The 15,799-nt window shown below is 36.4% G+C and overlaps 1 protein-coding gene across 1 annotated transcript in view; it reads right to left on the bottom strand.

The window, feature by feature from the left end:
- Positions 1-515: 515 nt before the first annotated feature.
- The window catches only part of LOC145996725 (uncharacterized), a 39,045-nt gene continuing 23,761 nt past the window's right edge, over positions 516-15,799 (bottom strand). The window contains exons 2-4 of the mRNA XM_083133251.1: positions 15,065-15,315; positions 4,376-4,876; positions 516-597 (exon numbers count right to left, since the gene is read on the bottom strand). Coding sequence (XP_082989377.1) covers positions 516-597; positions 4,376-4,876; positions 15,065-15,204 — 723 coding nt within the window. The 5' untranslated portion in view covers positions 15,205-15,315. The remainder of the gene's footprint in view (positions 598-4,375; positions 4,877-15,064; positions 15,316-15,799) is intronic.

The following is a 15,799-nucleotide window of genomic DNA, read 5'->3' as shown; positions in this document are numbered from 1 at the left end:
TTGGAGAGACAAGAGAGAGGTGTACCTGTTGACGAACATCCATCAGTCACCAGCTGAGGGAAATTTCTTGGATGACCATGGCAACGTACTCAGGCCGGCTATTGTATGCGAATACAATACCCATATGGGTTACGTTGACAAGGCCGACCGCATGACTAATTCTTATGGTGTACAACGAAAGACCATGAAGTGGACTGTCAAGCTCTTCTTCCACCTACTCGACCAATGTATCCTGAATGCCTACCTGCTCTTCAAGGGATTTCATCAGAACGTGAGGCACTGTGAGTTCCGTGAGAAGTTGGCTATAAGTCTTTTGGGGACAAGTGCCAGGCGAGGCACTCGAACCCCAGCTCCCCAAGGGGCTGCACAAATTGGTCCATCATCAAGTTCATCTCCCTCTACCAACACGTGCTACGAGGTTAGTGGTTTCCGTCATTTCCCCACCATGGCACAGGAACAAGGGAGATGTGTGCTGTGCAGGCCACGAACTTCACGGTGAAGTAGATGCCGATGCGTTACCTGCAAGGTGGCCCTGTGTCTGGAGCCATGGAGTACCACCAGAAGTAAGGCATCATGGCTCCAGACCAAGCCTGGGAGCTGGAGCAGCAAAGGTAAATACAAAGAAAAATTCTTATTTATACTCTTCTTCCTATTTTTAAAAAAAATATTTTTGAGGGATTCCTCCCCTCCCCCTTTATATATATGCCAAATTTGCATATTTGCATTTTGATATCCTTTTCTTGGGAGCGGGGGGGGGGAACTACCATTTTTTTTTAAAAAAAGGGATTTTCAGGGGATTTCCCCCCTTTCCCCTCCATATGTACGCCAAATGTGCATAAATTATATATCGTCTGAATCTGTGATTCATTCTGTGTACAATGGTATATCTTTCATATCTCCAGGGCATTTAGTTTCTGAGCTGTAGTCAATTCAATGTAACTCTGCATTTTGCTCAATTCCGAAGCTTGAGTCAGTGGCGTACAAGCCTTTCGTTTCAGGGGTACAGCTCGCGTTACATTGGTCATACGGCAATGATGCAAATATTTTTCTGTTTCTTACATGCCAGCGATAATTTCAAGGTCCATTTTTAACTTTTCATATACTTTTTTTCGGGGGGGGGGCAGGGGGGAGAAACCCCATTCTTTTAAAAAAAATTCAAGGGATTTCACCCCTTTCCCCCTCCATATGTGCGCCGAATGTGAAATTTTTTCAGCTCCCCCTTTCCCCCACCATATGTGCGCCGAATGTGCATAAATTATATATCGTCTGAATCTGTGATTCATTCTGCGTACAACGGTATATCGTTCATATCTCCAGGGCAAATAGTCTCTGAGCTGTAGTCAATTCAATGTAACTCTGCATTTCGCTCAATTCCTAAGCTTGAGACAGTGGAGTACAAGCCTTTCGTTTCAGGGGTACAGCTTGTGTTACATTGGTCATACGGCAATGATGCAAATATTTTTCTGTTTCTTACATGCCAGCGATAATTTCTATGTGCATTTTGAACTTTTCATATCCTTTTTTTCGGGGGGGGGGGAGAAACCCCATTTTTTAAAAAAATCTTTCCAGGGGATTTCCCCCTTTTTCCCCTCCATATGTGTGCCGAATGTTCATAAATTATATATCGTCTGAATCTGTGATTCATTTTGCATACAACGGTATATCGTTCATATCTCCAGGGCAAATAGTTTCTGAGCTGTAGTCAATTCAATGTAACACTGCATTTCGCTCAATTCCGAAGCTTGAGACAGTGGCGTACAAGCCTTTCGTTTCAGGGGTACAGCTCGCGTTACATTGGTCATACAGCAATGATGCAAATATTTGTCTGTTTCTTACATGCCAGCGATAATTTCTATGTGCATTTTGAACTTTTCATATCCTTCTTTCGGGGTGGGGGGTGGGGGGAGAAACACCATTTTTTAAAAAAAAAAACTTTTCAGGGGATTTCCCCCTTTCCCCCTCCATATGTGCACCGGATGTGCATAAATTATATATCGTCTGAATCTGTGATTCATTTTGCATACAACGGTACATCGTTCATATCTCCAGGGCAAATAGTCTCTGAGCTAAAGTCATTTCAAGGTACCGCTGCATTTTGAAGCTTGAATCAGTGGCGTGCCGACAATTCCTTTCGGGGGTATAACTCAAGTTACATTGGTCATATGATAATAATGCAAATATTTTTGTGTTCCTTACATGTTAGCGATCATTTCCATGTGCAAGTCGACACTGTCATGTACTTTTTGCTTGTGGGGAGGGTGGGGAAACAAAATTTTTTTCCCCAAAATTTTGGAATTTTGAGAGTTAGCCCCCTCCCCCCCGCCACATATACGACGAATTTGCAAAAATTTCATATAGTCTGAATCTCTGGTTCATTCCGCGTACAACGGTATATCACTCATCTCTCTAGGGCAATTAGCCTCCGATCTACACTCATTTAATTGAAACTCTGCATTTTGCTCAAAATCGGCTCGGGCAAGAGAGGCTTACATGTGAAAAAGGCCTTGGGCGGCAAAAGGTTAAGACAAAAAGTAATTTGAAGTGCAGGTTTATCCAAAATCCAGAGAGTTAAATTTCCAAAACCAAATTGTTAAATTGTAAGCAGTATTCTTTACATTTAGAGAAGTAGAAGACCCCAAAAAGACTGAGGAAGATATCAACTGAGTTGGTGTATGATTTCAAGATGACTATGAAAGTAGATTTGGAGAACACCCAGAGGTAACTTACAACTCCAAAGAGTGTTAAGAGTATGTTGAATCGGAAATATCATCTGCATCTATATGAATTTCAGTTGAAGCTACATAATGAACCCATAGCAAAATGAAATGATTAATCTCAGCTGTAGATTTTTTGCTCAGGATTGAAGACCCCCAATTATTGAGGTTGTGTTCTTACACAAGTACTCCTTTCACTTCTCTGGGAAGTAAAAAGACCAAATATATATCAATAGAAGGATCAGAGATTCTTCATATGCTAAGTGGTGAGAGATGGCTAAATTTTAATGCCTGGTTTGACATGATCGTTGATCAAAATCATTGGAAAGTTACTATTCAAGAGGCATTTTTAAATTCAGACATGTCTCTTGATACGTTGAAAGTCGATTGATTTCATATACAGCATATTCACCTTGCAGCAATATAGTGCACATGCTGTTTTGAATTTGCATTACAATAGCAGGTGGATTTGTGATGATGGACAAATACTCTCACAATCTTGATCACTGGATTTCATGCCTTTGGATTTTTTATTGTGGAGTTTATATGAGTTTTGTCAGAGATAAAATGTATGCAAGAAAGGTGCTCAACTGTTCTGACATTTGATAAAAGGGTTCCAAACAAAATAAAAAACAGCTAGAGGTCAGAAGCTGGTCATATCTGGTATTTGTCAGCCTGCTAGTCATTAATTGGACATAGGGCTAGAAGTTCAGTCTATCACATTTGGATACAAGCAGCAATACCGTTCTACACAGGTTCAGATTTGGTTTCCTTTTGTCAACGTTTCCTTTACTGACAATAATTGTTTTAATATAAATCAAACAAAAATTGGATATGAGTGGTTAGCACATCACGCTATGATGCCAGAGGTCCTGGGTTCAAGTCCAAGCCTGGGCATGGATGTTGATGAATGTCCATTCATCAATTTAATCATATCATTACTCATCCACATCTTCGCAAATAGCCAAAAGATGCAGAAAAGCAAAGTAAAATAAAGGTAATCCAAGCAAAACAAACCATATTGATTTGGTTGTGTGGGTAATACAGAATACCACTGGATCTCAATTCTTAAAAAAAAATAGTACACCAAATATATACTTCACAGTATGCTATACACTCCTCACATAACTTTACAATTAAAACTATCCCTTTGTTACAAAAGTATGAAAACACAACAGAATGCTTTTGGAAAACCAATATGAAATTTTGATGTAGATTCATTACTGCAATGATGAATGTGATACATAAGTTTTGTATCTTTCAGATTTATAATGGATCCATGCCCTTTTTCATGACATGTCCTAACCAGACCTAACACATGTCAAGGGAAGATTGTGTGACATCCCACCTTGACAGCCCTCTTAACTGTGAAAAACTGAAGAGAAGAATCAAAGAGACAGTTTGGCGTATTATTCAAAACAGCCTATAACAAACAAATAGAAAACTTCAATATGAACTAGATATCCAGTAGGCAACCAAAAGAATCCATGTTGGAGTTGAGTTTCAAATTACATCATAAATAACCTTGAGTTGCTCTCTCCAATCTTTTTCATGCAATTTCTAGTTATATTCTTCAAAGATTTCTGGAACACACTCCCTTACTTACATGTAAAATAGGTCTATTGAGAGTATTTCATAGTAATACTGATATTATTCATTACCTGGTATCATCTTCTTCATCTTTTATTGAGTTCTTCAAATCCAATTCTGTCAGATTGATAGTCATTCTCTCATCTGTTTTAATATTTTGGACTTCATCACGTTGTTTCACAACTTCCTCCTTCTTCACATCTTCTCTTTTCATAAATGACATCTGGTATTCATCTCCTGTGTCACATTTGCTTTCCTTACATTCGACTGGATTTATAGTTTCCTTTGGAACTAATGACTGCTCTCCCATATTACCACTTCCACTGATATCAGGTTTTGAATCTGGTAATATCCATGGAGGCACATTATCAAATCCATTTCCATAAATGTCATGCACTTCACTTACGTTGTACTTGTGTGTTGAAGTATTCCTGATGTTTATATCTTCTGCTTTAAAGGACATGCTGGAACTTGGTGATTGGGATATAGTGTGTTCCCCAATTTGAATTTCCAGTGATGTGATAACTTCCCCCTCAAATTTTGTTTCTCTGCTGTCAGATGACATATTTTCGCTGAAATTATGGAAGATAAAAATATATTAAGTGGCCCCTATGGTGGAGTGTTTACAATGTCAGGGGTCCTGGGTTTGAATTCATGTTTTGGCATGGGTGTTTGTGAAAGTCGATTTATCAATTTCATCATATATCACATCCCCACCAAGAGCACACATAAAATAATGAATTCTAAGGAAGGATACTGTATTATACAAATATTACATTTCCTATGCATGACGTAGACACTCCTTGCTAAAGTACTTGCAAACCAGAACATTTGTTTATTTTATTTTTTGGTTTTCAGTGACAGTTACAGACATATCTGGGCATAACATTGATCTTCAATGGAATCAAAAAAAACGATGAAGTGTCCATCACTGTAGATCATTCATATTGTCAAATAAATCTTTGCACCTTGTACCAGCAAAGCATGGGTAAATTAACACTGCTATTGGTGTTAAGAAAAATAAATATAAATTTTAGGGTTGAGACAATACTGATGTATCTGTTGGATTTTATTTACCAATACTGGCCCCAATATTTTTCTGGCATTTTGATCATTTGGCCAAGTTTCAAATGCAACAATTTTCAAGCATCAGTATCGCTATTGGATCAAAGTGGTATCGGATCAGCTCTAACAAACACACAAAACACACACTCGCATAAATTCAGTGTCTATAAAAAATATATATCCATGTCATGAAATCTGGAACATTTCATTTCTCAAATATAATTTATTATGACCCTCACCCTGCAATAAACTGCAGACAGGGATCAATTTCACCATCACAGAAGTAGTTGTTTCAGTGCCAATAATGAGATAAAACTGATTTGTGATTTTCCACTCTAATTTGCTTGTTTCAAATATATATTTCATTACTCGCTAATTAAATAGTTCAAAAGATTATGTGTGTTTGCATAGTGATTGAATTTGTTATTTAACTAATAAGATTAATTAATAGATGAGAGTGTGCAAGAAAGAGGTACAAACAGAAATAATAAGTTGGAAAAAGAACCTTGAGGAATTTTTACTATTCTGTTTGCTCGACTTGAAATTAGAGGGGTTTGAAACACTGAATACAGTTTCTTCTCCACCTGGATGAAATCGCCTTCAAGTTTGTGCAGAAAGAAGAAAATTTGTGAGGATTTTATGCGACATTTTATTTTCAATACCTTGCATAATATCGAGCACTTCTCAAAAAAATTTTTTTTTTCACGAATTGTCAAGAAAATGTGCTTCAAACATAGGGAGGTGGGAGTCTTCATAACATCAACATGTTTTTAAGGGCATATCGTCATCAAGTTAACATAGAGCAGTTGGTTAGACACTACTGTCCTTATTTTTCATCAAGCATGCAAGGTCGCGGGTTTATTATCCATTTTGCCTTGACTCATCTCACTCAACAGGTCGCTAGGTGTCGTGGCTTGCTGCGAGTTGATAGCTTCCTGGAGATGAGGAGGCCTTGCTCGAAGAAAAGATTTATTATCCAAAGGTCACGGGTTCAAATCTCACCCTCTCCTCTTTTTTTTTTTTTTTTTGGTTTGCTGAACAGAGACCATTGATATTGTAATATTTAAAAAATGAATCCAATGCATACTTGAGGGACATCCATTCTGCGCATTTTCCCCGTTAGAAGTTGCAGATTTCAAGAATTTAAGGTTAAAACTTCTTTTAGTTATTGTTCAAATGTTGTGTTAACACATACATCATGATTAATTCACAGATCACATATATGTATTCAGGATGCAAAATGTAATGTTATTTAAGTTATGTATTGTTTATATTCTTCACTGGCACCGAAAATATTGATTATTTCGTTATACTAAAAAAAAACATACAGTTATGTTAAGTAGTGATGTAGCGCATTACTGTAATGAAGGAGAGAGTTCAATGAGTTCAAATTGCAAAGATTGGTAAATTTACGTCCGTTCCTTCGTAAAGACTTAGTCTAAAACTAAGAGTAAATCACCAATTAACATAAGTAAATGGTTATAGCAAGAGAGAAACTACTACTAAGTATTTATATAGTGAATGACAAACAAAAAATTCAAAACCTCATAATAATCGTTAATTCGACACTGCCTTTTATCTAAAATGTATTGAAAAACTCAATATGCTGACCAAGGCAGAATTTATTTTATTATAAAACATAAACTAAACGTAATGTTTCAACCTTCATTCTAGCAAGGTCTTCTTCAGACTGCACCAAGCACAAATGTAACAAGGTACAAAACAGGACGATATATATATAAACAAATATTACTCCCCTCCAGACTATTAGAAAGTTGTTCTGGAACATTCTAGCAGGTGGCTTTCCCTAGTCAACTGTACTTTCACCTAAAAGGCTAAACATATTTAATTCCTTCTAGAATGTGTTTGGACTCTTTATCTCATGCTCTTTTTCCTTCCTTCTTCTCTCCTCTTTCTCTCTTGTCCTTTCCACTCTTTCTAACACCTTCCACTATTTGTTTATCTTCAGTCCCCCATTCCAGTTCATTGTGTTTTCTTCACCTTTCTTTATTTCCTTGGCCTCCTTCCATTTTCTCACCAGTCTTCTCTCTTTTTTTCCTTCATTTTTGTAACCTCACTTGCATCACTTCTTTTGTGGCAGAATACCCTGCTGCAAACTTCTCTGATGCCAAGCGGTTTCAATTTCTTGTCCTCTCTTCCTTTTCATCAATATATCTAGGTAGCTTATCTTGTCTTCGCCTTCTATTTCGAGTTCCAATAATATCCCTCTTTCTTCATCTTGTATTTCTTTGGCAAATATGTTGGGCTGGCTCTTCGTACCCTTTCATATGCCAAAACAATCATCCACAGATCTGCATAAAGAATATGCAGGAGAGAATCAAGAAAATATGCACGAAAGAATGTGAAAAAGAAGGCGAAAAAATAGCCTATGGAAACAGCTGGAAAAGAATGGCTATAAGGAGGAGGATAGACTGGACATAAACAGAAGAAGGAAGAAAAGTGGCAAGGGAGAATTGGAAGAGAGAGAAAAAGAGGAAGAGAAAAAAGAGAGGAGGTTTGGGATAAGGAGTATGGAGAAGACGAAAGAAAAGATATGCAAAGTGCTTAGGCAAGCGGGCATTAAAACTTACAGGAAGGGAGGGAGAGGCATCTTAAGAATAGCAAAGTATGCAAACAAGAAAAGGGAAAACAGAGAAGAGGAAAGGATTATCTATGAAGTGAAATGTAAAAAATGTCTGTGTCTACATAGCAAAAACTAAAAAGAGGCTGTCAGACAGGTTGAAACAACATAGAGATGATGCACGACTTAAGAGAGAGAGTGAGAAATGTGATATTTAAACACACGAGAGAAACAGGATGTGACATAGAGTGGGATGAGGCTAAGCAGATAGGAAGGGAGAAGAGAAGACTGGTGAGAAAATGGAAGGAGGCCAAGGAAATAAAGAAAGGTGAAGAAAATACAATGAACTGGAATGGGGGACTGAAGATCAACAAATAATGGAAGGTGTTAGAAAGAGTGGAAAGGACAAGAGAAAAAAAAGGAGAGAAGAAGGAAGGAAAAAGAGCATGAGATAAAGAGTCCAAACACATTCTACAAGGAAGAAAATATGTTTAGCCTTTTAGGTGAAAGTACAGTTGACTAGGGAAAGCAACCTGCTAGAATGTTCCAGAACAACTTTCTAAAAGTCTGGAGGGGAGTAATTTTTGTGTATATATATCCTCCTGTTTTGTACCTTGTTACATTTGTACTTGGTGCAGAGTCTGAAGAAGACCTTGCTAGAAGGTTGAAACGATACATTTAGTTTATGTTTTATAATAAAATAAATTTCTGCCTTGGTCAGCATATTGACTTTTTCATATCATGGAAACAAGACTTAATGGGGTCAAAATGTGTGTCTTATTTTAGCAGAAAGTATGAGTATCAGATCTAACAAACTTTCCCCCCCATACTTTGCAATATTCAAAACCACCATTACAGACTTAGCTTTACGTAACTTGATTCTGCGCATTCCACATGGCATGTGACTTCCTCCTATCATCTAAATAACTTCCTCTTACTATTTCCTTTCACCTCGTGGATTAGATTGATTTGGTGTTTTAAGTCCACTTTATGCACAGTAAGGCTAATTGAGACTGGGCCTACAGTTTAAAGTGGAATCCGAACCACTATGTGCCTCCACCGGGTATCGAATCTGGGACCCCTTCATCTCAAGGCGACCACGCTACCACTGCGCCATCGGAGAGGCCTCCATTCACCTCGTGAAATACAGAGAGCAATGTTAACTTTTTAGCATGATGGATAAACTTTACACCCAACGATATATTCCTGAAAAAAACCCTGCCTAGGTTGAGAATCGACCCTACAACCTCCCTTGTAAGAATCAAGCACCCTACCTCTTCTCCACGTAGCTCACGTTAAAATTTGCTACCTGTTTGAAAAAGCCAATTCACACTTAATGTCATGTTTATAACTTCCTCATGGCAACGAATTCAGAAAAAATCGAGAAACGCTGAAAGGAAAAAATGATGAACATTTCTATTGAGGTTGTCATATTTTGTAAATTGTGTTTAATTCCATCTTTTGAACAAGCAATTGTTTAGTTATGAAGTATTTTGTTGTTTGTTTAAAGTAGGAACAGGAGAGCAAAAAATAGTCATTTGAACCAGACCCCAGTTGCCAAGAAACATTGGCTTTTTTCCAAAAACTTTAGGAAAAGAGAGAGGAAAAGAATATTCAACATATGGAATATAAAATATGTGTGAAATTAAAACAATGGGATACCTTGCAAGTGCATCCTAAGGAACTTCAAACTATGAAAAACATATTTTCGTGGTAGAAAATTGCAAGTCATTTTCGAAATATGAACCTGTTTTTTTTTCTGTTTTATAAAGTGGAGATATGGGACGATACGATCCCTCAGGAAGAAAAATTTAAATAAACCGCCTCCTTCCCTCCAACATTTACAATGGTTATAATTAGTAATAAGGGTCCGAAAGTTGATGAATAATCAACTTTTTTTTATCCTTAAAAACAATGCAAAACCTGATATAATGTCAGTTTCAGCCTTTTTTGGCTTTTAGTTTATTTGTCAGTATTTTTAACAGTATTTGTTGCATTTTTATTTATTTTAGAGGTTTATCTTTCTCCTCCCCTGTTCTTTCATACATTTCAAATGCATTTACTAGTAAAAGTTACATATTTAAAGTTCTTGACATGGTCCTTTTAGCAAATTCACCATGAATCAAAAATACAGTCAATGGGAAAATATAATATTATTCATAACTGAAATGTTTGGCAGTGGATTAAAATACTTTGTGTGAAGCCTACTTTGAGGTTCTTTTGCTGGACACTATTATCTTTAATCTGTGGTTTTAAAGTGAAATTAGTCACAATATTAAATGAAATTATACTCTGGTATACGAGAAGCAGAACTGTATTTTTGGATGCTGGCCGACTTCAATATCGTAGAAGGCTGACTCTGAAAGGAGATGAATTGGTTGATTTGGTATTTTAAGTTCACTTTATGCACAGTAAGGCTAATCGGCTGATTGATTGATTGATTTGGTGTTTTAAATCCATTTTATGCACAGTAAGGCTAATCGGGACTGGACCTACAGTTGAAAACTGGATTCGAACCAGGGACCCCATGATTACAAGGTGACGATGCAACCACTGCGCCATCGGGGAGGCCCTAAGGCTTATCGAGACTGGACCTACAGTTTAAAGTAGGATCCAAACCACTATGTGCCTCCACCAGAAAGGAGATGATTTAAAAAGAAAAACCTTGAGGTATACTTTATGTAACATTAAAGTAAACAAAGAAAACTACATTATCACTTAGTTCCTCTCTTCCCCTTTGCTTAAGTGGTTTCAACTACTAAATAACTGGCTTCATCGACTTACTCTCTTGTAATTTATGAAAAAATCAAGTTTTCATTTTTACAGGGAAAATTATTTTATAATATTTTTTTTACCATTTTTAGATCATTTTATAGGTTATCTTTTGATTTTTTTTTAGGTCACCAACTTCCGAGCCTTAGTCATCATGTTTAATCCTACAAGCATTTCTCAGCTATCCTAAAAACTCCAGCAAACACCTAAAAATTTCCACTTCACACTGCACTACACCACAATAGAAATGTGTATATCTTTATCCATCGAACCGAGTGCCTAAAATAACATGAACTGTGTGGTGTAGGGGGATCGTGTTTGCTTGAGGAATGAAAGGTCGTGGGTTCAATCCTACTTCTTTGCAAAATATTTTTCGGAAAGTAAACGGCTTTGGACAACAATGCTTATCTATGTTCCTTGGATATTTCAGTTTATATTTATGCGATTTACATCCAGCATTTCCGGATGCAGAAACATATGATATAAAGTCAGAGGTGGGTAGTTTCAAACATTGAATATACAGTAGCATAATATCTGTGGTTGTACCATTTGACGTATATTTTAGGTCCGCAGTGAAAAGCACAAACAAAGAGCATAATATTTGTGTGTATGTGTGTGTGTTGTTGTTGTTTCAGGTCTACTTTATGCACAGATAGGCTAATCAGGACTGGACCTACAGTTAAAACAGGAATCCAAACCACTGTGCAATGAACCTCCACGTGATATAAAATCTGGGACACATTGATTACAACATCCTGTTTAAAAACATATATTTATGACATATAAATATTTAATGTCTGTTAACATAACTTTTGGAACTTTTGGCAGCTGAATGAATAGAGAGGTCTTGCAAAAATACTGCCAATCACTGAAAAATCAAGAAGTTGAGTAGAAACATTCCCGAGGTATGCATCGCATAAATATTTACAGTGATTTAATATAATGTTATATTACATTATTACAACACTTCGTACTCGGTAAATAACAATACAAAAAATAATCAGGAGTTGGTGAGATTTGAACATACAATGTTTCGTTCTTGACGAAAAAGTATAACAAGATGACCGTCTAACCAATTGCTCCAGGAGATTACCAACGTGAAACTCTGCAAAACAAGTTGATCTCAGTTAAATGAACATTTTGCCACAGTTCTGAATGATTTTTCGCTACAGATCAGGGAAGAGACGCACTTTGTAGAATCGTCTGGTATTGTGTAATTTTCTTTATTGTAATTTTGCCTAAAATCGAGAGAAATTTGCTTCATTGCATTGAAATGTGATGTCAATTCTCTCCAGGTGGTGGAGAACCAGATCAGTGTTTCCAACTGCACATAAATTCCCCTATTTTCAATTTCAAAACAAATACTCTTAAAAAAAATATCAATATTCGTATTTCCAATTTACGAGTTTCGTTTAATTCCATATTATATTACTGGTTTAGGGTTTCTAACTTCATGCAATGTGAAACAATTAAAGAAATTCACAAGAACGTTTTAATTTAGAAGGAAAAACTGTTTCTAAGTTGGATACTATTTGTTGGCTCTGAAGCGATATGTTGTCAATTAAGATGTTGCGAAGAGTACAAACATCCACCACAAGTATTCCACTGTAATCATATGCATCATTTTGCCAACAGTTTCCTTTAAAATATTCTAAAATATTAAACAGAATATTAAAATATGTGTTACGTAAGTGATCACAAAATCCAGCTTTTCACGCAAAACTGGTGGGAAACTAAAAAAATAAATTTGTATTTTCCAGGATAATTAGACTCCATGAAACTGTTGTGCAGTATTTTTTCACACCACATTTAAGACAAAAATACCAGAAAGGTATCGGCTGCTATCAATAAATAGACATCAAACAATACTTACCAATACTGATACTGCTGGTATAGAGGTACACCCATACATTTGAAGCAGTATTGGCTCATAACTTTTTTTACACCCAGGGGACAGGAAAACATCTGGTCTTATGACATATCAAACTCTTCATCACATCATATAGTTACAGAAGTGGTGTCACAAACAGTGTTAAGTTACAGACTTAGTTATCCATTTTGCTATGGCTTACGAATAAGCAAGAGCAAGTACAGATTTCTGTTTATGTATAAAAAATATGAAAACAGTAACACTTCATTAACTTTTCATTTTCAACAGCCTGTAGGTGACCATTACAATCACTCTTACCAACAAAGAATGATATAAAATGTAAAAAGAAAAAACTTTGGTAATGGATTTTATATATTTTCATCAATTTTTCTGTTCTGCATTGAATCCTTGCCTAAGTGTTTCATTGTTAGTATGATGATAATATGACATTGAGAGATTCAGTAACTCCAAATTGAATACACATTTATACAAGTGAGACTTCTCAAATTTAACTCAGAAACAAACAAGCCTTATGTTGTAAAATAGTAGTTCATTATTAATCAAAATTGAATCATCCAGATGACTTACTAAGTGTCTTGTTCAGTGTTGAATTCAGCCACTTCCCCAGGGGCGGATATCAAACATTAAGGGGAGAGGAGGAATTATCATAGACATCAAACAATAATAGTAATAACAACAACACAGATATTTTAAAATTTATGTCAAATACGTAAGTTAAAATAAATTAAGTGGATATTTTGATAACATTGTATAAGCACTTCACAACCATTCCGCAGCAAACTGTTGATAGACTAATCATTAAATTAACTACAAGAAGCTGAAATTCATTACAACAATAGAATGTATATTACAGTAAGCCTGCTACTCCACAAAAGTCCATTGTTGTTTTTTAATAAAATAGAATATAATTATGAAAAGATTCTCTCGGGATATTGACCAGGTGTGTTGTGGAGAAGATTCAAAGCTTTCAGTCCTTATACCGGAAACAGACTCACACGGATCTATATCTCAATGACAACAGTTATCACTATCATCTCAACGAGCACCAGTACTCTCCACTCTATTACACCAGGCCATCTCCATCAGTGATGCAAAGCATCTATTAAAATAAATACAGCATCTTTGCACAGCTTTCAGACAGAACAGGTACTCAGAACACAACATTAAAACTAGTACTGCCCAAGAAAACCTGCACATCAAGAACTCTGGACTCCTCAGAGAATCCGGATACATCAGGGAATTCGGACACATCAGGGAATCTGGACACATCAGGGGACATGAACACACCAGGGAATCCGGACACATCAGGGGACATGAACACACCAGGGAACCCGGACAAAGCTGGCCAGAAGATAGCCATCCTTCCATACATCAGAAATCTCTCCAGAATTATAAGCCAAATTCTCAAGAAACATAACAAAAAAACATTCACAAACCAACCTCAAAGATCAGAAGCCTTCTACACAACCCCAAGGATGACTTAGGTGTCAAAACACCGGGAGTTGACTGTTATCAGCAAATGTGGTAAAACATATGTTGGGCAGATGGGCAGGACCAGATTTCAACAACACAGAAATTATAGCCAGCATTTCAGGATACTGATACTTCATCATCAAGGAAGCAATTGCCATTCATGAAGAAAAAGAGAACCGTAATTACGACACAGGGTTCGAACTGGATCTAGCCTGGGTAGCAATAGTTAACCAGAAGGGCGGACACAGTACCTGATTGGTCCACCATCCTCAACAGGATATCTGCTCCATGAATATATACACACACCAGGATGACGTTCAGGACTGCACTTCCACCCTGAAGATAATGTGTCGTTAGCTCTCAAAAGCTTGGAATCTTTTCCATAACTCACCTCCAGAGAGAATATTTTCATCATTTGTCAACAGAAAAGCTTCAAGACTTACTTCAGAATATTATTAGTTAGCAGTTATCATTAAATGAATAATAATTTACATTCCTTCTTTATTTTAACATTAATTTTAAAGAATTGCTTATTATTATTATCCGGGGGGGGGGGGTGAACTTTTCTATTTCTCCAGCATATCCCCCCCCCCCCGGGCCACCACTGAATTGATCACTAAACCTGATTTTGATGCAAGGAACAAAGAAAATGATAATCCCTGTAAAACACACATAAACCTAGTGTACAAACATTGTATATCTTATGGGCAAATAGCACCTAAAAGATGGTATCCACAAGCAAAGCAAAACAAAACTTAATAAAAAAACTTACTTTCCAGTACTCTCCACGTTGTTAAAATTATTTCTGTTCGGTAACTTCCCTAAATTACTTTAAAAAGTACAAAATAATGAAGATTACTAATTAACTATCTATTTACAGTGATCAGAATGTAAACAAAAAAGGGAACAGATTAAAGATGCATATATAATAAATTGCATTGTAAAATTTCAATTACATTTTGCATCTGAACAACTTACCTTGCATTCAAATTAACAGTTTGATTTTCACTCCATTCAGGCAATTTACATAGCTCTGCCATTAGCTCCTTCTTCAAACTGCTAAGTGTATCTAATATCTCCACATCTGTCAGTTTGTGGTAATCATCCATTTTTGTCATGAACACTTTCAGTTATATCTTCAATGTGTAGAAATATCCATCAAGTCAAAATAAATCACTCCACAGGATTAATTTATTCATTACATCAAAGGTATCCATGTACCATTAATTCTGAAATTAAATATGTAGTTAAGTATTTATTATACAAAAACAAATGCAATTTTTTTTTTCAGAAATATTCTGTAAAACGTTCATACAAATCAATGAAAATAACTGAGTAAGCCTTCTCTCCTTAGTCAGAGGTACAGTAGAAGAATTTTAAATCCTACATTCATATATAATTCCAATTTAAACAAGATAAATTAGTAATTTAACCCCCATCAAAATCAGCATAATCTATCTTGAGATACCATATCAACAGGAGGGATTGCGGTGGAGAAGGGAAATTTCTCCTTTCAAATAACTGTGAGGGTGTCACTGGTGATGATCCAAGTCACATGGTCCTTCATGACTGATATGTAACACTAGACACAATCCAATCCAGGCTCCCCGATGGCGCAGAGGTAGTGTCGCCACCTTGTAATCAAGGGACCCCAGGTTTGATACCCATTGGAGGCACATAGTGGTTCGGATTGCACATGAAACTGTAGGTGCA

The sequence above is a fragment of the Lepisma saccharinum genome, chromosome 13 (genome assembly GCF_977018435.1).
Source record: "Lepisma saccharinum chromosome 13, izLepSacc3.1, whole genome shotgun sequence".
Lineage (NCBI taxonomy): Eukaryota > Metazoa > Arthropoda > Insecta > Zygentoma > Lepismatidae > Lepisma > Lepisma saccharinum.
The sequence above is the reverse complement of the archived record's forward strand: the minus strand, read 5'-3'. Positions and strand labels throughout refer to the sequence as shown.